General features: G+C 46.0%; 1 protein-coding gene and 1 long non-coding RNA gene across 6 annotated transcripts in view; both read left to right on the forward strand.

Moving 5' to 3' along the window:
* LOC308592139 overlaps positions 1–24,935 on the forward strand; it is a 72,252-nt gene that overhangs the window by 38,670 nt on the left and 8,647 nt on the right. The gene's annotated exons all lie outside the window — the stretch shown is intronic.
* KCTD15 (potassium channel tetramerization domain containing 15) overlaps positions 1–24,935 on the forward strand; it is a 65,823-nt gene that overhangs the window by 35,113 nt on the left and 5,775 nt on the right. For all 5 annotated transcript variants that reach the window (XM_081203399.1, XM_081203398.1, XM_081203401.1 and 2 more), the window contains exons 3-4: positions 9,965–10,109; positions 21,085–21,390. In XM_081203399.1, the coding sequence (XP_081059525.1) occupies positions 9,965–10,109; positions 21,085–21,390 (451 nt within the window). The remainder of the gene's footprint in view (positions 1–9,964; positions 10,110–21,084; positions 21,391–24,935) is intronic.

A 24,935-nucleotide genomic window follows, 5' to 3' on the forward strand; every position in this document is an offset into this window, starting at 1 on the left:
GGAATGGGGGTTTAGGGTTGCCTTTTCCTGACATATCAGGGAAAGCTGAAACATTTCCAGCCACCCAACCCCCCACAGAGGTGCTGCTGGAGTTTAGGAATGCAAAGATAATATTTGTCCTCCGCTTTGTCTGGCAAGTAAAACTGTGATGTCCTCAAGGGATTTTCTTGTTATAATTCTGGTGTAGATAAAAGAACCTAAGAAAAGCCTGCTGGATCAGGCCAATAGGCGATCTCATCCAGCATCCATGTTTCACAAGGGCACTGTCTCCTCCTGCAATTTCCAGCAGCTGATATTCTGAAGCATCCCTGCCTTCGACTTTGGAGGCTAATAGCCATTGGTAGCCATAAATGTCGAAGTGGTGCGTCTGCACAGCCAGCACAAAATATTTTTCCACCCTCAATATAGCATGACTTTAGAGGTGTGACACAACAGCCTCAGGGCTATATCAGATTCGGGGAGGGTATATACCTGTCTGAGCACACCCTGATTCATTGCTCGGCACCCTTAAAACAGTCACCAGCTGACTGCTTGAGCATAAGAAGAGTCTGGATTACTTTTGAGTAAGGCCTGCCCCAAATGCAGATCAGCTTCCAGAGACACTTATCAAGTAATAAAACTTCACCTCTCTGACTTTCGTTGCATGGTGCTGTTAATATGGCCATTCACACAACTGCTGAGATCACATTGTAATGAGTGGGATATAAATTCCCAAAATAAACAATATGAAATTAAAACCTTTGCACACTGGCAAGTCAAGTTGAAGACATGTGTGCAATCTCTCTCAGTTTGGCATAATTGCTCTGCAGTTATTGTCTACTTAATTTATCCCCAATTTGTTAGTCCGGCAGGGCCCTGGGGGCTGGGATATGAATTCTTGCCCCCAGTCACTAGAAATCTTTTTCAGGCCCATCTCTGGCTCCAAGGTTCCAAGCAGGCAGTGACCCCACATTTTAAATTAACACCTTCACAACTGTAAGGGCTTAAGACTTTGGATTTTAACATCAAAAGCGAGAGTTCTTTGGATATTGGATTCTACTCTGTTCTTGGCCAGTTGCTGCATAAATTCAGCCCTGAGTTCCTCCCTGATAATCCTAACCTTATATAGCCACGATCAGATAAATTGAGCTTCAGGAAATAGGGTTTATTGTGTGTGTTTTACCCATTGCTAGTTAGAGAACAGGGGTCGTATCAATCCAACCCTTTCAGATCAAACAGTCGTGTAATGATTGCCTTTTCCTACTTCCTATCTCCATAGCATTGAAGGCATACAATTCCACACGGCCACATGTGGTTTTCCTAAATCTTACACTCTATAGCTACAGTAAGTTGCTTTTTTGGCAGCTGAGGCTGTCTGGATTTGATTTTAAATCTATATTCTGCTGGCTACTAACGCAGTTGCAAGTGTTATCGTATATTCCAACAATCTGCAACCTAGTTTACATAGACAAAATGTTTGCCATAAATAATAAAGTCCATTGTTTGTGGCAGAATTTAAACCCATCAAATAACTTGCAATTTTGTATCCAAAATACTTTGCCTCTTCAGTCATCCCACTCAAGAAGTGCATATTAAGAAAGGGAATACTTTGTCCTCTGTTCTAGTCATTTGCAAACTGCTTTCACTTTTCATAATGGTTGCTTATTATGTTTGCCGTTTTATATCCTGGATGGAATTTGGCCAAAGGTGTCTATTTAAACACCAAAAGGAGCGTGCCCAGCCAATCTACTGAATGGGAACATACAACATTTCCCCATATGTTTGTTAACTCAACTTCGGCTGTAATTATTGGTCACATTTTTTTAGACGACCTCTCTATGGAGAAGCACAAACCTGATTGGCAACTGAGGCAATATGAGAAAGAAGAGAAGTCCCTGATGGATCCTGCCAGTTTATTTTGTTATAAAAACCCATGATTAGTGGTGAAAGTTCAACCGCGGCTCTCTTTTGTCTTCAGATATTCAGGAGGACAGGAAGAAATAAGGGGTTCCAGGGGTGACTGCAGAATCTGCAATGCAAGACACAACCACAGCATCTCTCACCAATGCTTGTCAGAATACCTCCAGTGAAAGGATGCTGGCCACCACTGAAGGCAAATCAGTTCCACTCCTAAACAGCTCTTACCATAGCATTGACGTTTCACCAAGATTCACTTCTCCCAAATTTCTGTCTCCTGGCAGTCCTGCCCTGCAGAGCAAGACAAGGCTGCTGGATCAGGCAAAAGGGCTATCTAGTCCAGCATCCTATTCTTGCAGTGTCCGCCTAGATGCCCATGGGAAACCTCAAGGAGGTTTCAAGCACAAGGGCCCTCCTGCCATTTCCAGCAACTGGTATTCAGAAGCATTGCTGCTTCCAGCCATGGGGGCAGAGCATAACAATTGTGGCTGAAAGCCATTGATAACCTTCTCCTCCATATATTTGTCCAATTCTGCCTTTAGTTGGGAGCCGTCCAGAGTGGCTGGGGAAACCCAGCCAGATGGGCGGGGTATAAATATATTATTATTATTATTATTATTATTATTATTATTATTATTATTATTATTATTATTATTATAGCAGCCGGAACCCACCATTGGGCTTTGGGCCACCTTCAGCTGGGCCTCAGTGCTCCTGCCTGCCCAAGGCCTGCTCCTCACTTTCCTGCCCTTTAGCTGCACCAGATGGGACCAGTTCCAGGAGAGGCATCGCCTTGTATGCTGAGCAGAGGTGGCCAGGAGAAACATAAATATTTCGGGAAGCAGGGGATGAGAAGGGAAAGAAGGCCTTCCTCAGGAGAAAGGGCTGGAGGATGTATTGAAGAAAATGAGAAAGTGAGCCAGAAGGATATTATTTAATAATTACTAATACTATGTAATTGAGTTTGACCAAACTGTGGTCCGCAGTGGAAGACAGGAGTGCCTGGCGTGCTCTGGTCCATGGGGTCACAAAGAGTCGGACACAACTAAACGACCAACAACAAAAACAACAACACTATGTAGTAATAATAAGCTGATATTAAAAAATATAATAAACAAATTGGGAAGAGGAAGAAGGAAGGGGATAAAAGAAGAATGCTGTTGTAGGAGAAAGAAGTGGATGTAAAAGAAGGAGGGATGAAAGAAGTTTAATAAATTTCTTTCATAAGGGAATAGGTTGTCTGTTGAGTGTGAAAAGGAGAAGGGGAGAAGAAATTACAGGCAATGGGGAAAAATACTTTGGAGAGACGTGTGGAGCCAGGAAGGGAAAAGTATGATTTAACGATTTCCAAAGGTGGATAGGATACCAAATGAAATGATGTCAGTCAGTGACAGCTGATTGTGCCCAACGCTACCTCCACCTGCCACCATTTTGAAACTGCCTCTTCCTCAACATTTATGATAGGCGGGCCTCAAGTGGGTGGAGAAGCTTTCTTTCAGTGGTATTGGATACCCTGGGCAGTTTGTGTCATCCATCAATTTGGAAAACATTCCCCATGCATTCCCTGTGCTATCAGGTGGGAGCTCACGGGACACAGTGCCCTTTCATAGCAAAAGAAAGAAGCAAATCTCCACACAGGGAACACACAACATTTCAAAGAGAAGGCTAGACCAGAAGAATCTGTGGCACCTCCTTTTCTCGGTGCAGGAATCCTGCCTCTCACCTGGCACAGTGCAATGCAGGCACAAACAAAGCTGCTGTGTTTGCTGATGATGGGGAAGGGTTTGTGGGAAGTGCATCGACTCTAGTACGTCGCAGGTGACGAAAACAGGTGCCCTTGTGTGTTTGCAGTAACTCTTTACTCTTACACGATGTGACTCACTGCCTAACACCTCCCATGCCAACTAGGAAGAGCCTCACATCCAGATTGCCATGCTCACTTGTTGCTGATGCTTGATAGGTTCCTCCTAGTTTCTTATTGTAATGGTGTTCATATATATGTCATTGGGGACACAGGGTGGGTGAGTTATTTGGAATTAGCTTCTGGTCACCTCACTTCCAAGCAGATACTGTAGGACTGGAAAAGGTTGAAAAAAGGGGCAACCAACATGATCAAGTGGGTGGGGCAACTTGCCCCATGAGGAAATGTTTCTGTTTGGTTTACAGAGAAGGCAAGTAAGAAGTTTGTAAAATTAGACATGGAATGTAGAAAGTGGATATAGATTCCCCCCCCCCCTTGCAGAGGGCGTGTATTGAAGCTGAAGATTGGAAGATTCAGGACAGGAAAAGTTCTTTTTTTCCACTCAGTGCACAGTTAAACTATGGAACTCACTCCCGCAGGAGGCATTAATAGACACCAGCTTGGGTGGGTTTAAGAGGATGAAGCAAATTCATGGAGGAAAGGGCTGTCTACGCCTACTAACTTGTAACTGAGGATCGTTAAAGGTTTTTGGAAATAACTGATCACAGATATGGGGGTTGAAGTGAGGATGATTGAGCTCACCTGCATGGAATTTCTGGGCATCCGTGGCTTTAATACTGAGTTAGCAGGGATCTGGGGCAGGGCATTCTCAGTGGTGGTGCTGTAGCGTTAAGAGTTCCCCTTCCATCTTTGGGGTGGGCTTCATTTCTACTTAGGTTGTGTTTCGATCAACCCTAACATTCTTGTTCCACTGCCAAGCTTTGGCTTGATTTTTCTTCTTCTTCTGGTTCTTCTGTGTTTTGAGATTAATTTGATTGCAATGTTCTTAATCCTAATTTACTTTGAAAGTCGCCTGGTGAGAGCTCGGCCCTAAAAGGCAGGACTAAAAATAATAATAATTTAGAAATAAGTAGACAGAATACTTTTGTTTTACTCGGTTCTTCAGCATACGGTTGAGGATTTTTTGCAGTGAAACCGAATTCATAGAATCGTAGAGTTGGAAAGGACTCAAGGAGTCATTTAATCCAACCCCCTTTCTTGAAGGAATCGCCGCTAAAGATGATACAATGCCCACAGGGGTGAACTTCCAGTTTGCCCTGTTTGGTTATTGGGTGTTTGGTCTGAAGGCACAAGAGGCCATCACCTTGCTGAAGCTAAGCAGGTCTGGATGTGGTCAGTGCCTGGGTGGGAGACTGCCTGAGAGCCCCCTGGGGTCCATGCTGGAAGAAAGGTAGGAAAGTGTAAGAAAACATAAGAAAATAACTAAGTAAAAAAATAAGTTTCCTGTCCACCCAATAATGACTTGACTGGAAAGCTTTCAGCCATTAGACCTTGCAGAAGGTAAAGCTTGTCACTTCCTGAGTGTCCTTGGCCATGGTTTTTGGGGGGCAGGAGTTCGACAGAACTGAGTTCCTTTACCCTTTTTAATTAAATAATTATAATAATAATTTTGTCTGGGGAGCTAGAACAGATATAAACCCAGTGTCTGAGCAAAAAATCCACCTATAGTCGTAAAGTTGTGGCCATTTCTAATCCAGATCATTGTCTGCTTGAGTTTATTAATTCCATTTTACATTTAGCCACTGCCCAGCAGGTGGGGAGTGGCACTGTGACTGGGCCCGCAATAAACAAGCAAACTTGATGGTGAGTTTCCCCCACCTTTCTTTCCAGAAAAAAAACACTGGCCTTGCCCCATTTCAGGCTGTGTGCAGTCAGTCGGTAGGTTGCCTTGAAGAAAAATCAGGAGAAAGGAAACATCTGGAGGTGCATGGCAAAAGGAGGCAGGAAAGGGCAGGCACAGAACACCAGCAAAACAGCTCACCCACATTCATAATTAAAGTCGTAACTTTATGGGAGTCCCAGCAAACATCTAATCTACTTTCATCACTACTGTAAATGTTCTTGAAAGCTACAGCATTGCTCAATTAATTCAGTACAAGATTGAGCACAAGTCTTATCAGTGTATCCCCCACTAATTGATTCCAGTTTTAACCAAAAGGAAGAAAAAGTCAGTGGAATTCCAGTTCCAGTCATGCACATAGTGCCCAGATGCAGTTAACCCTTTCCTGACTCCCAAGATCTAAGGCAGTGGTTCTCAAACTTTTTTCTCTGGGCTACACTTTCAGAATAAAGAGTTATTTGCACCACAACTTATTTTTATTGGTAAGAAATACATTGGAAAACAAAAAGCAACAACTCATAGTAGTTGCTTGATTTATAACATAGAAAGCAGAAAACAATGGACATGAATCACTCTCAAAATATAATTATAAACGAGCCTCTGACATACATACCTTTACGTATGTATAGAAATTCAGTGCAAGGTATGAGGTTCCACACTGAAATGTTTAAATGTTTCTTGGATTGTCTTTGAATCTTCCCTCCAAACTTGCCATCCTCTCTTGCCACACTCTTTGAGAACCACTGATCTAAGCTGGAGTTCAATCTTCAGGTTGCTAAAACAACAGAGATGAATCTTTGGGGATGCAAAGTAGAATCATAGAATCATAGAGTTGGAATAGACCACAAGGGCCATCGAGTCCAACCCCCTGCCAAGCAGGAAACACCATCAGAGCACTCCTGACATATGGTTGTCAAGCCTCTGCTTAAAGACCTCCAAAGTAGGAGACTCCACCACACTCCTTGGCAGCAAATTCCACTGTCGAACAGCTCTTACTGTCAGGAAGTTCTTCCTAATGTTTAGGTGGAATCTTCTTGTTGTTTGGATCCATCGCTCCGTGTCCGCTTCTCTGGAGCAGCAGAAAACAACCTTTCTCCCTCCTCTATATGACATCCTTTTATATATTTGAACATGGCTATCATATCAACCCTTAACCTCCTCTTCTCCAGGCTAAACATGCCCAGCTCCCTTAGCCGTTCCTCATAAGGCATCGTTTCCAGGCCTTTGACCATTTTGGTTGCCCTCCTGTGGACTTCTCGGATATTTCTGAATGTGAAGATCATTTGTTGGTTAAGTTCTTTACCTAAAAAATAATGCTGTTTTGTTTTGTTTTGTTTTGTTTTGTTTTGTTTTGTTTTGACAATGTCATCCCAAGTCAACAGAGCAATAGACCTATGGCCTAAGGGCTTCCCCTGAGCTGAGAATCAGACAGAAAGCAAATGATCTTGAGAAAATAAGGATGGCTCCAGAAACATTCTCCATAGGCAGCACATCAAGTGACATAATCCTCGTCTTGAAACCTGGAAATGCTGGGAACTCCAACGTTCCCGGGGTTGTGAATGCAAGTCACGGGCAAGCCATCCACACAAGCTGTTGTGACGGAAGGCCGCCTTGCCGAGTGTGGAGCTGCCCACGTTCCAGGGTGCGTGCCACAGCAATTGCTGACCTCGGCTTGTGTAAGAGGAGAAATTGCCAATGAGCTGCGGAAGGGCTGTAGCTCATTGGCAGAGCAACTGCTTTGTATGCAGAACCTCCCAGGTTCAGTCCCCGACATCTTCAGGTAGGGCTGGGAGAGAATCTCATCTCGGACTCTGGAGAACCACAATTCTGAACTGGGCGAACTCGTACCTGTGTTCCATGTAGCATGTGACTGTGCCTGACATTCTATACAGGCGGCAAACATTTTCTGTGCGGGTTCCACCCCTGGCTACCATGCACATAAACCCGCCCCATTCTGCCCTCTTCCAGGTCCAAAAGTACCTATGCATTTACGGTCACACATCAATTAGGCACAAAATAGTTGCTACCTTTATTCCTTACCTGAGTTGCTTTATTTGATACCGTTTCATAATAGCTGTGGCTTAGTGGTTGTGGTGGTGAGGAGAGGGAAGGGGAGCAGGAGAGAAACAGACTGTGCACTGGGATTTGCAAATACATATTGGACAAGTACCTAATTAATTCAAATGCCAAACAATTCCATGTATGTGTCACCTGCCTTGGTTCTGGGGTGGTGAATCTGTAAACAAGACAGGGAGTGACCAGCCACAAATGGTGGGTTCCAGAGAAGGGTGGGACCTTCCGTTGGCGTTCAGCAGGGAATTGTGTGAGCTCCAGCAACTTCAGCTATCTCTGTAATTAATCCAGAAGAGAGTAGATGGCACACTAATGAAATCTGCAGATGATTACTAAATTAGAAGGAACTGGAAACACCAGATTTAGGAGCGATAGTGGAAAGAAAATTATACATGAAGTGGGAGACCAGCGCAACATCAAAAAGAGCCTTTTCCGATCTGGGCCATGCAGGGAGGCAGGCAGCTGCCTGTCCCCAAACTACCCGAGTGGAAAAATCACACCCAAACTCTAGCGATTCTGGTGGGACCTTTGTGGTTCCTGAGAGATGCAAACAAATTAGGAGGGGAAAGAGAAGGAGCTAGAGGGATTCCTTCTGCAAGGAAGGCAGTGTAGTCTGAGAAGAGGGCTCTTTTTAGGATTCAAAGCACGCTTTGCAACAGCGTGACTGACAGGAGAGGATGACAGATTCTTTGAGGGTGTGCTTTTACAAAAGTGAATACTTTGGGGCTGTCTGGGTCATGGCTATGGTGCAGAATTCGGCAGCCAGGTTGCTCACTGGGATGTGACAGTTTGAACATATTGTGCTGATCCTGACCCAACTGCACCAGCTGCCAATTAGTTTCCGGGCCTAATTCAAAGTGCTGGTTTTTACCTATAAAGCCTTAAACAGCTCAGGACCTCAAGGACCGCCTCTCTCCATATGAATTGACCCAGACCCTGTGATCATCATCTGAGGCTCTTCTTTGGGTGCCTCTCTCACGAGAGGTCTGGAGGGTGGCAGGCCTTTTCTGCAGTGGCTCTCCATTTGTGGAATGCTTTCCCCAGGAAGGCTCTCCTGGCACCTTCATTACATATGTCCAGTTCTGGGCACCACAATTCAAGAAGGACACTGACAAACTGGAACGTGTCCAGAGGAGGGCAACCAAAATGGTCAAAGGCCTGGAAACGATGCCTTATGAGGAACGGCTAAGGGAGCTGGGCATGTTTAGCCTGGAGAAGAGGAGGTTAAGGGGAGATATGATAGCCATGTTCAAATATATAAAAGGATGTCACATAGAGGAGGGAGAAAGGTTGTTTTCTGCTGCTCCAGAGAAGCGGACACGGAGCAATGGATCCAAACTACAAGAAAGAAGATTCCACCTAAACATTAGGAAGAACTTCCTGACAGTAAGAGCTGTTCGACAGTGGAATTTGCTGCCAAGGAGTGTGGTGGAGTCTCCTACTTTGGAGGTCTTTAAGCAGAGGCTTGACAACCATATGTCAGGAGTGCTCTGATGGTGTTTCCTGCTTGGCAGGGGGTTGGACTCGATGGCCCTTGTGGTCTCTTCCAACTCTATGATTCTATGATTCTATGATTCTATATCTTTAGGCATTTGGCTGATTAATATTCTGTGGTGTTTTAAATGTATCTGTGGAAGGGGGGTATTGTTTTATTTTTGTTTTATTATAATATTTTATGGTTTTAATTTGTATTTTTATATCGTGAATTGCCCTGTGATCTTACTACCACTACTAGGTAAAGCTAAGGGGCCCCTGACCATTAAGTCCAGTTGTGGACAACTCTGGGGTTGCGGTGCTCATCTTGCTTTACTGACCGAGGGAGCCGGCGTTTGTCCACAGACAGCTTCTGGGTCATGTGGCCAGCATGACTAAGCTGCTTCTGGTGAAACCAGAGCAACGCACGGAAATGCCACTTACCTTCCGGCCACAGCATACTACTACTAAAAATAATAATCATAATTTTGTGGGTAATGGGCAGCCTTCCCCTTGTGGGAAATTTGGGTTAATCTTTGGGGTTACCCTAATAATGAACTCACCATAACAAAGATAGTGTTGGTTAAATGGGGGAGTGTGCTATACACAGTTTACTGTGCATTGTGAACTCTATTTCTGTCAGCTCCTGTCTTGGAGTTTGAGGTTGGACTAAGCCACCCTTGGCCAGCCTAGTGCCCCTCAGGCGTTTTGGACTATCATTCTTGTCAGGTCCAGCATCCAAAATATCTGAAAGGAACCCTGATGGCAAAGGGTGGGCCAGGTGACCATAAAAGAGCCTTCTGAGATTCAGCAACAGATCTGCTAAACTACTGTCTTAAGATTCTGTGATTCTCGCAAGATCATGTGACCATCTACTCCCATTTTGTGCCCACCCCTTTTCCTTTTTCTCCCCCTCCCAGAATAAGCCGGCTGTTTAATGGCACGGAACCTATTGTGTTGGACAGTTTAAAACAACATTATTTCATTGATCGAGATGGTGAAATTTTCAGATACATCTTAAGCTTCTTAAGAACATCGAAACTGCTGCTCCCAGAAGACTTTAAGGTAAGACAGGCCAGAAACCTGTAATCAGTTTGTCCTCTTACTAAGCCATTTATTTCAGAGTGAGTTTGTATTCTCCGGTGTACTTTCCCCCACTATGCTGAGGCTGGAAAAACACTGCCTGCATGCATCTGTGGTCTCTTCCCCTTTCCATCCCTTTCAGTTTTGGGAACTAACTGTGGTTTACTCTCGGTATGCACCAATGTTTAGGTTAGCCATAGTTTGCTGTAAACCAGATTGGAACAGGGTTTCCAAACATAGTTAGGAAACTGTGGGGTTTTGTCTGCACATGACCCAGATGTTGCTGGTGTTATTGTTAAAGGGACTGCTTTGCCAAGGGTCTGATGTTGTTGGAGCAACAGGAACTTGCATGCTCTGTCAGAGGGTGCCCTTTCTGTTCATTAAGGTGCTTGTCAGATGCTAGGCTGCAGATGCAACAGCTTAAGAAACAGGCCCACTAGTTGTCATAGATACCAGAAAGGGAAAGGGAAAGGATAGGCAAAGCCCCAGGCAGGATCAGTTTTCCTAAGCCAATTTTACTTCCTCATTTTTAGCTTATTTATCAGGATCTAACAACAATTAAGAAGAAGCACAAGAAGCTGGCTACATACTACCTTTTTTTAGTGGTTTTGCTTTGATGGAATTCAGAATGTGCATAGCCTGATCTAGAACCAACTTCAAATCACCTAGAAAGGTCTTGGTGATTAATGCCTCTGTGTAAAAAAAACAACCCCAGTGAATTGATATTACATCTGGATTTTTCTGTTTGACAAGTGCCACCAAGCCTCTCACATTCCCTTTCACACACTATGCTCCATCCATACAAATTCCAGTACAAGAATCCCATGAAATCTTTTTTTTCTTTCCCCCAAATACTCAGACAAGGGTTGGAAAATATATTGTCCTCTGGTATGTTTTGCTAGCTCGTTGCAAAGCAGGAACTGTGTAATTATTTCATCATTGTGAATGAATCTGACAGAGGCAAGCAATTGTGCTTTTCCAATTATGCCAGTAGATTCATAAACTTGAATGGCAAATTCAGAATTCCTCATACTTTTGGAAACACAGTTCTCAATATTAGCTGACATATCAACTATTCTTCTGCAAATTGTCTCGTCAGACAAAAGGAATTTCCATAACTTGTCATTCAGCATCATCACCAAACAATTTTTTCCACAATCAAGCTGCAGGCAAGCTTAATCAATTTTTCAGCTATTACTGTTATGTAGTTTTGTCTGTTGAGCAAGCAAGTCAGCCACTTGGTAAGGTATAATTTACATCTTATCTGAGACTTTTACTCATTAATAATAATAATAATAATAATAATAATAATAATAATAATAATAATATGGTCGTTGGCATTTCTTCTGTTCCAAAGGCCTTTCAAACTATTGATGAAATATTTGCCAGATTTCCATGTTTTAACAACAGGTGTATTTTCATATTGTTTGGGGCCATATTGGAATTGGAAAGCTTCTCACCACAGATCAAACACATAGGCTGAGGGACATTTTCATGTGAAACTGAGACTCAGATAGCTCTCCACATATTGCTGACCAACTTTTTTGGGGGGAGGTTTGCTTGGGCCTGCTACTGGTGTTGAATTAAACGAGTCTTCTCCAGCACTCTGTTTGAACGGCAGTTCTGGATCACAACTAGGATTGTCCTCAGTATCACTTGATGTTCTTGCTCTCATTTTGCAAAGGTACCTATCCATATTCTGCAAATAATTTTTTCCCCTTTTGATACTGTACTATCTTATGCTACACTGAAATGTTTAAATGTTTCCTTGATTGTCCTTGATTCTTCCTGCCCCACCAATGTGACATACGGCACCCTTTGAGAACCACTGTCCTAGAGAGATGGTATCTGCAGTAGGATCGTGCAGAAAGCAGTTATCCATTGGATATATAAGGAGTGAGGCAATCGTTGAGGCATCAAGGTCCCAGTCTATGCCAGCACTTTGAATCCAGCCCAGTAGCTAATTGGCAGCCAGTAGTTTCTGAAACATTAGAGAGTTAAACAGTACAAAAAGAGAACATGCAGTTATACCTTAGAAGTAGTCAGGCCAATAATACTCCCCCTCCAGCACCCTGGACAGCTTTCCCAAGAACACTGGGGGAGGGGGAGAATGAGAGACCTTCCTCCTTGCCTCTTAACTGCAGAGTGACCTGAGGGCTGCTACTGCTGCTCCCACCACCAGCTCAGATGGGTAAGGGGCTTTTACAGAGGAGGGGCTTTGTGGGGAATCGGAGGAGCTGAGGTTGCTGAAAGGGAGGGAGAGGAAGGTGAGTGTGGGACTTCCAAAGTCAGATAAGCCTCCCCCCCAAAAAAAAAAAAACCTCAGCTATTTTTCATTGTTTTGGAAGTCACCTGTCTCCACACAGAATTGGGTTGCCTCAGGCAGGGAGCCAAGCTGCACAGTTACGTGCTGGTTCCCCATGGCTCCGATGATCCATATGAGTTTGTTTGTTTGTTGCATTTATATCCCACCTTTTTCTCCAAGGAGGCCAAGGGGGCTTACATGCTTCATCAAGCCCACACCTCAATTAATCCTCACCATGATCCTGTGAGGTAGTTTAGGCTGAGAAGTGGCGACTGCCCCCCAAGGTCACCCAGTGACCTTCATAGCTGTGTGGGGATTTGAACCCTGGTCTCCGAGATCCTAGTCTGGCACTCTTAACCACTACACCACACTGGCTCTATTTTAGAAGTCTCCCTGTACTTAGAAGTTCAGGAGAGAATTAAAAAACGCTGAGACCAGAGGGCTGCAGAAGTATTTTTGTGCTGGCTGGGAGGCAGAACGGTGCAAACAACACAGGAAGTTGTCGATCCTCAGATTTCGGCGGGACCGCTTCCAAATATATACTTTGAGAATTTCTGCCTCTGAGGATTGCAATTTTTAAGTGTTGTTTTCAGGCTGAGCTACGGAGGCAGCTGCATATGAGTTCCTAGCTAGCGAGTCTCTATTATCGCATCTGACTGGTGTGTTTACAGTGAATATTAACTACAGTTCCAGTTGCTAATAAGATGAGACTTGAAAGTGCTCTACCTTTGACAGCCTCCCCCCACCCCTTGAGAGCACCTTTTCCTAATATCTAATACAGTTTTCATGGGCTTGTGAATTGTAAATACAGCAGCAATTACTGGCTCAGGGGTCCTTCCTGTCGCTCACTGCTGTCGCTCCATTGAGTCAGAGGAGTGCAAAGTTGTTTCATGTAGCAAGCAGAAGGTATGGGGTGCAGGCTTGGCTCTACAGGTTTCCTCTGTTCCCCCACCCCCTGCAATTCACCTAGCATGCGCCAGTCACTCTACATGCGCTGAGACCCAGGCACAAGCCTGCCTGTGCAGAAAGAGTATTGTTAAGTGCCATCCCAGCCACCGAGTTGTAAGAGGCTACAGGAGTTCCAAGCACTTCCCCCAGGGTTTGGTTTCCTTGGAACAAAGGTCAGCGGAGATTGTGGCTTCTTTAGGACGCATGGTTTTATTTCCACATACAGTGGTACCTCGGGTTAAGTACTTAATTCGTTCCGGAGGTCCGTTCTTAACCTGAAACTGTTCTTAACCTGAAGCACCGCTTTAGCTAATGGGGCCTCCTGCTGCCACTGCGCCACCGGAGCATGATTTCTGTTCTCATCCTGAAGCAAAGTTCTTAACCCGAGGTAATATTTCTGGGTTAATGGAGCCTGTAACCTGAAGCGTATGTAACCTGAAGCGTATGTAACCCAAGGTACATAACCTATGCATTGGATGGAGAAGCTGACAGCATTGAAACCCCAACAGATCTTGCTTCTCCATTTGATTTCCAGAGAAGCCCCAAAGCTCAGCTTAGGCCAGTGTTTCCCAACCGGTGTTCCGCGGCACACTAGTGTGCCGCGGAACGTTGCCTTGTGTTCCGTGGGAGGGAGTCGGGCGGCGAGAGGCGGGGCGGCGGCGGCGAGCACACACGGGGCGGCGAGCGAGCTCCCTCCCACATCCCATCGCCGCTCGCTTCGGCCGGCCTACTGGAGGAAGGCGCAAAAACCTCGCGCATGCACAGGCCTTCCGCCTGCGACAGCCCAGTAGGCCGGCCGAAGCGAGCGGCGATGGGATGCGAGAGGGAGCTCGCTCGCCGCCCCGCGTGTGCTCGCCGCCCGACTCGCCCGCCTCCCTCCCACGGCACACCAGCCTACCTCCGTGGGAGGGAGGCGGGCGAGTCGGGCGGCGAGAGGCGGGGCGGCTGCGGTGAGGAGAGGCCGCCCAGCGCGTGGCTCTCGCCGTCTGCCTGCCTGGCTGCCTGCGAGCTCGGCGGGCAGCGCTTCCGTCCACAGCGCCCGCCTCGCGGCTCTCATTCCCTGCCCCTGCCAAAGCTCACCCAGCCAAGCCGCGCTCTCCTTCCTGCCTCGCTTTGCTGCCTCCTCCCCCCCCCCCACCCCCAAAGCTTGGAGGTTCCCCGGCAGGAAGGAGGGAACTTAATCCTCTCCAAGGGCTGCGGAAAACAGACATGCAAATGGGGGCTTGCCAGCTCTTCAAGCGCCGCCAGCTTTCTTCGGGAATTACCGCCCGCCGAGCCCGGTAACGCTGACAGGCCGAGCCGCGGGGCTTGGCAGCGCAGCCGGCAGAGTGTGGGAAAGGGCGGCCGCCACGCGCCGGGCAAGGCGAGACTCGACGGGGAGGACACCGGCAGCAGCGCCCCCCCCCCTCAGAAACCCGCTCCGGGCAGGTAATTCACAGAGAGTGGACAGAAGGAAGCCTTAAAGGGCTTCAGCCTCCCAGAGTGGCGGGGAATAATAATAATAATAATAATAAAATTGACAGGTGGTGTTTTTCTAGGTGAGGGGGTGGGGACTGTAATAACAAAAAAATCAGCTGTATATCAACCGCTGTTTTGCAATGAGGAATTGCAAATAAGGAAGATCAAAAGGAGAATTTTTTGGGGGGGGGACTCTCTTCCTCTTCCTCTTCCTCCTCCTCCTCTCGTTCTTGCTCCTCTTCCTGGCAAAAGGGCTGCTGAGACCCCTTCTCTCTTGGGTGCCGGTGGGTGCTGTGACGTTGACGCTGCTGTGGCAAGTGCCTTTACTTAGCAGAGTGCATTCCCCTTTACACAGGAGGGGAGGGGAAAAAATTGAAACTTACACTTTCGTGCGTCCCTCCCGGCGCGACGCTGCGCGCTGACGTCACGGGGCTGTAATGGTGGTGTGCCTCGAGATTTTTTTCATCAAACAAGTGTGCCTTTGCCCAAAAAAGGTTGGGAAACACTGGCTTAGGCCTACCACAGAGCAGGACATGTCTCTGTGTCTCCAGCATCCAGCTTTCTACTCTCTCACACAACAACTTATCTAGCTATTGTTCTTCTACAGGCCAGCCGGGTGGGGAAGGCCCAACCCTTTATTTCTCTGACAACGGAACTCACTTAAGATGCAGAAATTGGGTACTTAGCTTGACATAAGAAGAGCCTGCTGGATCAGGCCAATGGCCCATCTAGTCTAACATCCTGTTCCCACAGTGACCAATTAGATGACTGTGGGAAACCTACAATTAGGACCGGAGCGCAAGAGCAGTCTCCTTTCCTGTGGTTTCCAGCAACTGGTATTCAGAAGCATTGCTGTCTCCAACCGTGGAGGCAGAACATAGCCATCATGGGTGGTAGCCACTGATAGCCTTCTCCATGAATTTGTCTAATCCTCTTTTAATGCCGTCTAGGTTGGTGGCCATTGCTGCCTCCTGGGGGAAATGAGTTCCATAGTTTAGCTATACACTGCATGAAGAAATAGACAAAGAGACGGGGTTTGACCAGTTCAACAGGTTCCCTCTTATACATTCTAGCCTCAGAGATACAGGACTGCAGGTTTGGAAGGGACCCAGGGTTTCATCCAGGCTGATCCCCCCCCCCAATTGATAATGTCTACTCTGAAGAAGAAGGTCTGTCCCGGACCTACAAACGCCCACAGAACAGCTTCCCTGTAGAGATGCCTCCAGGTACATGATGCCTCCAGGTACATTTGCCCTCACACATGGACATCCTAGGAGTCCAAGACAAATGAATATGGGGCTGCCATACTCTTGTGGGGCTTCCATTCATTTCAGAGAACATACTGGTGCATCCAGCCCAATTGGGCCACCCTTAGTAGCCCCCATTATCTGTTGCTCAAAGCAGCTGTTTTTCTTAGCCTCCTGAACAGGGATGTCTCTGGGCAGGTAGCCCAATCCCAAGAGCAACCTAGAGCCACAGGAGTCCCATAGCCCACACTAAGGACTGGTGGCTGTCTGCATATTACAGTGGCCAAATCTGCCTAGCCACCCTCTTGTATTCAAGATTCAGTCATTTTTAGTGTAACTGGTGGAGCAAGCCTGGGCATCTGTTTCTTACACAAGATCCATTCAGGTTTTCATCTGTACATGAGAGGGCTTAAATTTGGGGCAGGGGGAGGTGGCAGCCAAGGTCTCCAGGTGCCTTGATACTTGTGCCTGTTGAGTGTGAAGGAATATCTTTGCAGGGTTCCTTAGCTGCACTAAGAGACCCTGCACGGACCTTCGTGCTAAACACAGGAAGGCGTAAAGCAAGAACATTTCTCAGCCAAGAGCCATATTCAGGGGAGCACCATTGGCACTGCTGAGAAGGCTGGAATGGAGGGGCTCCGGATGCCTGTAGCAGCTGATAGAGCTACTACAGCCAAGCAGAGGCTTCTGTGAATGTGTGCTTTGTATGCAGACTCCTGAACATTATTAATGTTAGCAGCCACTGAACACATCTCAGCCAGTTGGACTCTGTTAGTCGACGGAGTCTGTGGGTTGCCATTTGCCCCTTGCAGGGAGCTGCAAAGAAGGTGCTTCAGGTTTCCTTGCCATTTCTTTCCATGTCAGCACTTTTCTAGGCTGGAGTCTGTCATTTTCTGCCCTAAGTCATCAGTACAAAGTGGGAGTGAAATCATCCCTGTATCAGATGAGCAGCATCAGATTAGCAGGGGTGTTAGCAAACTCCTGGGCGCAGCAAGGCTGGGAACAAAATCTCACACCTGCCTTTCAAGGCTGTCTTGGGTGCTGCCCTGTCAACATGGACAAAAGGCCCTTCTCTTGGGTGAAAATTAAAAGTCACTGGTGTGATAATCAGGCATCCGGCTCCTTTTCTGAACAGTGGGTGTGGCATTAGGCCTCAATGGGCCCATCACTAGGGCATGTGGGGCTCCTCAAGGGAGGGTGTAAAGTTCCAGGCCTCACCACCCTTCAAACCTCAGATTAATGGGGCATTTGAAGAAGGGTCTGCTCAAAGGACCTAGCTACAGCTAGGTACATATGGAGAAAGGTAATCCTTCAGGAACCAAGGTCTCTGTGGGTCAAAGCAAGTTCTTTGAAGAGGGGCCAGAAACAAATTGGGAGCAGCTTTGAAAACTTTGCATTACTGGGAGAGGATGCAACTCTTTTGTGCGATCAGTAGGTGAAAACTTTTGAAGGTATACTGAAGGGGTTTGTGGGGGTGGGCATGAATTGTCAGACTATTCAACCAAGAAACACCACCTTCAAGGAAAGCGTCACATTATATATATATATATATATATATATATATATATATATATATATATATGTTCTCAAAAGGAATGTTGAAAAAGATCAAAATGAGAAAGTCATAGAATTGTAGAGTTGGAAGGGGCCCCAAGGTCCAACCCCCTACAATTCAGGAATCTCAGCTGAAGCTTCCATGACAGATGGCCAGTCAACCTGCTTTAAAACCTCCAGTGAAGGAGAGTCCACAGCCTCCTGGGGGAGACTGTTCCACTGTCAACATCTCTTACTATCAGAAAGTTCTTCCTGATGTTTAGTTGAGATCTCCTTTCTTTTCATTAGTTCGAGTCCTGCCCTCCAGAGCAGGAGAAAACAAGCTTGCTCCATCTTCCATGGCTGTCATATCTCTTCTCAGTCTCCTCTTTTCCAGACAAAACATACCCAGCTCCTTCAACCACTCCTCATTAGGCTTGGTTTCCAGACCCTTGATTATCTTGGTTGCCATCCTCTGATTTTCCAGCTTGTCAATATCCTTATTAAATTGTGATAAACCAGAACAGGACACAGTATTCCATGTATGGTCTGACCAAGGCAGAATAGAGTGGTACTATGGATTCCCTTGATCTGGACACTATACTTCTGTTGATGCAGCCTAGAATAGCATTAGCATTTTTTGCTTCTGCATCACACTGTTGACTCATGTTAAGCTGGTGATCCACCAAGACCCCTAGATCCTTTCACCTGTACTACTAGTAAGCCAGGTGTCTCCCATCTTATATTTGTGCAGCTGGTTATTCCTGCCTAAGTGCAGAACCTTCCTTCCTTCTCATTTTCTACCAGGACCCTAAGATTGGCAGGGTCTTAACAGGATCCCAGAATGTAATATATCTGATGCAAAAAGAAAAGCCACCAGAAATAATTTGCACATTTTTCTTTACCCCAGAGAATGAAGGAAAAGCCAAGTTTTAAGACAGGCTTCTTGCTAACTTAAAGCAGGCTTCTCTCAACACACTCAAAAGGAAGTCGGATGCTACATTGGGCTAATGATAAGAGTTGCAGTCCAAAACTTCTGGAGGGGTTAAAAGAAGGCCCAGTGAGCCCCAGTGAGATCTTTGGCTTTGCAACTGACTCTTATCATTGTAGATATTAAGATGAGACTTCCTGTACTCTGTGGGTGTGGTTAAGTCAAGCTTCATTCAAGTTCTTGTCGTGCCGTAGGGCTGGCTGCCAAGTATTTGAGGAACATTGTGAAATGCTTTGCCTGAACACTGTCCTGTAGTGGGGAATTCCAAAGGATGGCTTTTTTGCAGTCAGCTTGCTTGCCAGATTTCCATGGGCGGATGAGTGTTCTTTTTCCATGAGAGCTCATTTAGCATAGTAACCAAAACACACACAGCTAAGAACCAGGAAGTTTCAAATCACACCTCTACAATGAACCTCCTTTCAGCAGCTTCTCTTTCCCCCAGCCTCAGCCCCTATCATTAAGGGCATAGTAGCCCCTTCCCTTAGGGGGATTGTAAAAAGATCATGAGAGAAACTGTATTGAATTGTGCTTGTAGCCATGAAGACTGTGACGTGAAATCGTCAGTTGTTCAGGGAATGATTGCTGTCCATCTGTGAGGAAAGGAGAGTTGCTAGTTTGGTTGGGATTGAAATATTTTACTACGAACAGAACTGAAAAGAGGTTCCCCTGGGACCCAAGGAATTGAAAGGATGGCACTCAGAGGCAAGGAAGTACTTATGGTCAGGAGAGGGGTGTGCATGTTGTTGAGGGAAGGAGAGAGGAGTTGGACCAACTGGGGAAGTTGGTCAAGAGAAAGGGTGGCTCAGGAGAGTGGGACAATTTAGGAAGGTGCCTGAGGACACAAGAGATTGTGGAAACTTAAGAGTTTTTGAAAGGAGAAGCCAAGGTGCAAATTGAACAGGAGACTATTAGGGAGCTGTGTGTTGTTGCCAGGAAAGATGCAGGCAGGCAAGGGGGAACTAAGGGGGCTTAGGGTGGCTGGGTTTGGAGTATAGATCTTGAATTCCATATGTTGACTTGAACTGAGCAGCCAGCTCCTTGGCTTCAGACATCCAGTGTGTTGCATTGGAATAGTCTTTATTAAGCACTGTTATTTCTGCTACGGGTACAGTAGTCCCTTAAGGTCCTCCCATTTCCATGGTTTTCAGAGCTGCGGTGTGCATTCAAGCAGGGGCACCATCCAGCTCAAATGGTTACAGAAAGGGCTGGGGCAAGGATAGCCTTCAGGCAGGCTGTTTCAAGCAGGGCTGTGCTTACCTCAATCCTCTCCTCCACCTCAAGGCCCAGGTACTTCCCTTGGAGCACAAGAAGGAGGCAGCTCCTCCCTGGTGGAAACGATGCATTTCCCAGCACTTTTTCCTGTGTGGGTAACCCTTCCTGGTGAACTTTTCTTTCCACTAAAATCCCCACGATGACGGATTCCATGCTGTGATTGAGCTTTTACCTCAGTTTAATAGCAGCATGGTGGAGGGGGGTCGTTTCTGTCAGGTTTGTAGGATGGGACGGGTCACATTTTTCTTCTCCCTGCAGCCCCCCTTGTGCTGCTCAGCTGACTGAGGAACAACTGAGAGTGGTGGGAAAAGGCTGGACTGTCAGAAAATAACATTTCTGGAAAAACCGCCCCTTCTTCTCACTGCTTGGCTGATCTGTGAAGAGGGTATTGTGATACCCGTAAGATCAGGAAGTGGACAGAAGCAGCCTGCAGGATTCAGATTGCACAGTTCTGAACTAGAGATGGAGGCAAGGCTTTTTTTTGGAGACTGTGCACATTGACCAGAAAATGTACAAAATTCCGTTGAGATATGCACATTCCCCAAAGCCCTTTGGAGATTACATGCATAATTTCCTCTTCACAGACAGATTATGTGTATAGACAGGGTCAGCAAACTTTTTCAGCAGGGGGCCGGTCCACTGTCCCTCAGACCTTGTGGGGGGCCGGACTATATTTTTTGGGTGGTGGGGAATGAACGAATTCCTATGCCCCACAAATAACCCAGAGATGCATTTTAAATAAAAGGACACATTCTACTCATGTAAAAATATGCTGATTCCTGGACTGTCTGTGGGCCGGATTTAGAAGGTGATTGAGCCGGATCTGGCCCCTGGGCCTTAGTTTGCCTACCCATGTGTATAGATATAGATACAGCCATACCTTGGATCCTGAACACCCTGGTACTCAGATGTTTTGGCTCCCAAATGCAGAAACCCGGAAGTGAGTGTTCCAGTTTGCGAACATTCTTTTGGAAGCCGAACGTCCGACGGGGCTTCCGCAGCTTCTGATTGGCTGCAGGAGCTTCCTGCAGCCAATCAGAAGCCATGATTTAGTTTTTGAACGTTTTGGAAGTCGAACAGACTTCTGGAACGGATTCCGTTCGACTTCCAAGGTACGACTGTATAGATATAGATTTGGATTTAGATATATGAAATCCATAAGTGCTGAGATACGTAAGCTCTCTTTCTCTCCTTTTTTAAAAGGATTTTAATCTTTTATACGAAGAGGCCAAGTACTACCAGCTGCAGCCGATGATCAAGGAGCTGGAGCGATGGAAGCAGGAGAAGGAACAAAGGAAGCACTTCCAGCCCTGTGACTGCTTGGTTGTAAGGGTGACTCCGGATCTCGGGGAAAGGATTGCACTGAGCGGAGAGAAGGCATTGATCGAGGAGATCTTCCCAGAGACAGGGGACGTCATGTGCAACTCGGTCAACGCAGGCTGGAACCAAGACCCTACCCACGTCATTAGGTTTCCTTTGAACGGATACTGTCGGTTGAATTCGGTGCAGGTAATGGGCCTCATCCGTTCTATCATTTTCTTTTCACGTTCAGTACTAAGCAGATGAGTCCCTTCTGCCCAATTGCCTCTGTGTCACTGGAAGAAGGAGGCATTTTTTGCCTGGTGAGATCATGGGCGTTTTTCCTCTCTCTCCCTTTCCCTTTCCCCTTAAGTCTAAGTTGTTGGTGGGGGAGAGAAAGAGAGATTTAGATTTTTGTGTGTGTTAGCACCATGCTGATCTCATAATGGCGTTAGGCTGACAAATGCTAATTTTTTTTCATCAGCTCATACCCCGCAGTCCTTTCTTCCCTCCAAAGTGCCCCTAGGAAGAAAAAAGAGTGTACCAAAACTACAAAAAAAGAAGAAGAAGAGGGGAAAGGAGGAAAGGAAGGAGGGGGAGCCGCTTCTCCATGCCACTTTATAGAAAACGCAACAATGTGTAAATGCATAATTTATGTCCCACTCATAATTAAATGATAGAGCCTCCAGGATGGACTTAAAAAAATGATCTCTGCACTTTTTTTCCCCTTCAAGAGGATGTTCTATAAAAATTGCCCAGAGTATTTTAAACAAAATGTGTTCCACTTTATACTCAAAGGTTTTTATGGGGGTTTGATTGAGTTAGTTATTTCCCCCCCCCCTTTTCTTCCTTTTTATTTTTTATTTAAGATTTTAAAATTAACATATGAAACAAGGAAAGACGGATAGGTAGGATGCGAGAAATGTAAGTTTGTGATTTGGCAAACCCCTCTGAGCGGCTTTCTCCCCCGCCCTAAATAGGGGAGCTCGCCCATGGGAGGGCTACCCTACAGCGGACCTTGGCACTGAGCAGCCTTGATAGTTTGACACTCATTAGCGAGGACCAGAGCAATGAGGGCATTTTCATTGGGAGAGTTGAGCATCCAGCTGCCTGTCTCAGGATGTTTGGCAGGGGGCACAGGCAGGGGGGAGTGGAGCGTGGAAAGGCCTCCATTGGCAGAGGATGTTTTGGGCAGAGCAAATGGGCTTCAGGCTACAGCAAGAAACCAAGTGAAGTCAGTTGCAAAACATGTCACTGTGGCACTTTGGGTGGTTGGAATTTTATTGCTCTGAATACCTGGCCCAGGTGAAGAGCAGTATGCAGTTCAAAAAGCTGGCTTATGGCCTTTAAAAAATAAAATAAAATAAAAAACATTGTGATTTTGTCAACCCAAACAAGGCACATCGTTTCTCCAGTCTGTTATCCTTTATGCAAGAGCAGGGATTGCCAACATGGCACCCACAGAAGCCTTCACTGGCACCCATAGGGCCCCCTCCCCCCACAGAAAACACCTTTGAAAGAAGTGTTTTATTGCAGCCAATAGAATAGGTGGGTGGGGATGGTGCCCACAACAGCTTCTCCAGCTTACAGCTGTACCCACATGCCCAAAAAAGTTGGCAACCTCTTGGGCTAGACCATGGAATTTGCTGCCAAGGAGTGTGGTGGAGTCTCCTTCTTTGGAGGTCTTTAAGCAGAGGCTTGACAACCATATGTCAGGAGTGCTCTGATGGGGTTTCCTGCTTGGCAGGGGGTTGGACTCGATGGCCCTTGTGGTCTATTCCAACTCTATGATTCTATGATAGTGAGGTCTCTCTTCAACAAGTTGTAGGGCAGAGCTTCTTGTTTTATACCCCGGGGTTGTTCCCTGCCCCATCTAAATCTAAATGGTAATTCATTTCAGGTTAACAAACATCCAAGCCCTCTATAACGACAGAGTCTTCAGTGTTAATCTCTGGCTTGCTGATGGTTAGGCAGGGGATTTGAAACTGTGACAGCAATCTGGCCTCAAGGTTCAGGATAGCCTTTGCCCACACAGTGCCCTCCAGATGTTTCGGGTTGCAATTTGGCTGACAGAAGTTGCTGTCGAAAACATCTGGAAGGTGCCAGGTGTTGGCAAAGGCTGGCTTAGAATTTTGAAGGTCCACATTCTGCATCTGGATACTTGCTTAATTCTGAATTCCATTTTACGATTTTTAATTGGGGGGGCGGTAACCAGACTGGCTTGAATTCATAACTGGAGAGAGAGGACTCGCCCCACATCCTAGTCACAAATGCTTTCTCAGAAAATGGAATCGTTAAGCCCTGTACGACCTTTTTAAAATGCACGGCTCTTGAACGAGAACAGAGGATGGAGTTCATTCTGTTCTGTTTAATGAAGACGCACAACACCCTCTGCTATGTATAGACTCTTTCTCGACGACACCTGCAAATTTTGTCTGCTGCAAACATCAGGTGTTGCAAATTGTGGTGTCGCAGAAGCGGGTGCTTGCGAGCTTGCTGTCCATTTTAGCTGAAAAATAATTCAGGATATATGTTACATTATCCCGTGATGCATTTCAAAGACTATTTTCAGTGGCAAAGTGGCAGGCACACCTTACAGAACACTGCAGGGCAGTGAACTAGAAAGCAGGCATTTTCTGCCATTTGCCCTTCCCTGTGAGATGACCTTCCTTCTGATGGAGGCAGCGTCCATCAGTTGCGTCCCACATCATGTGAAGACATATCTCTTGGCACAGAGTTTCCCTGGCCAATGAGATTCAACCTTGTTATTTGTGAATTCCTATTTTTACGTCTTTTTTATAACAGAAAATAGAAGTGCTTTTAAGTAAATAAATAAAACCAACAAGTTTTGCGACAAGGTTGATGAGGTAAACTTACCACAGCAAAGGTCGGTCCAGGTTTTAGACCGAGGGGACATTTTGAAACAGTGCTGTAGGCGCCAGTCACAAAATGGCTGCCGTGGGGGACATGACATAACACAAAACCAGAGAAATTGTATTTCCATGCTAGAAAAGACTTAACCTGTAGGGTTTTATATTCCACCTCTTTCTCCAAGGAGCGCAAGGTGACGTACACAATTCTTGCTCTCCTCATTTAATCTGCACAACAACACTGTGAGGTGAGCTATGCTGAGAGGCAGTGACTGGTCCAAAATCATCCAGTGACTGAGTAGGAATTTGAACCCCAGGTCCTAGTCTGAGATTCTTAAGAATTATGGGGTCAGGGCTTCACATTTTTGTTGCTAATTCATGACTTATTGTCCTGAACATTGCTAATGTTAATGGCTGGAAAGGACCCTTTTTCTTTTTTGGTGCAAAATGCATCCCTCCCATTGTAGGTTTTCTTTTAAAATCACAGATACCAGAAATGCCATTTTTCCTTGCAAAAACATAATGACCATAAGCATCGTTACAACAGATAGCAAATTCAGTCATATAACACTGTGGTTGAAAAGGCCAAGGCCTCCCCCAGTTTATGACAAGAGATGTTCTGTTTCCAAAACTTGGGAAATCATGCTCAGCTCGCCACAGAGACGATCTCTTTTAGAGTGTTTCCTTCTGGGTAGCAGCACACTTCAAGAAGGCTTTGAACAAATTGGGAGAGGAGAGCTATGAGAATGATTCTAAAGGGATCTGTCTTGAAGGCAGTTTCCGGGAGGGAAGACTGGCAGAATTGGAGATGTTTAGCCCCAGAGAAACAACGGGAGACGTCTCAGTTCTGAACACTGTGAACTTGGAAATTGCTCCCATTGATTT

The sequence above is a fragment of the Podarcis bocagei genome (assembly GCF_964188305.1).
Source record: "Podarcis bocagei genome assembly, chromosome: 7".
Classification (NCBI taxonomy): Eukaryota; Metazoa; Chordata; class Lepidosauria; order Squamata; family Lacertidae; genus Podarcis; species Podarcis bocagei.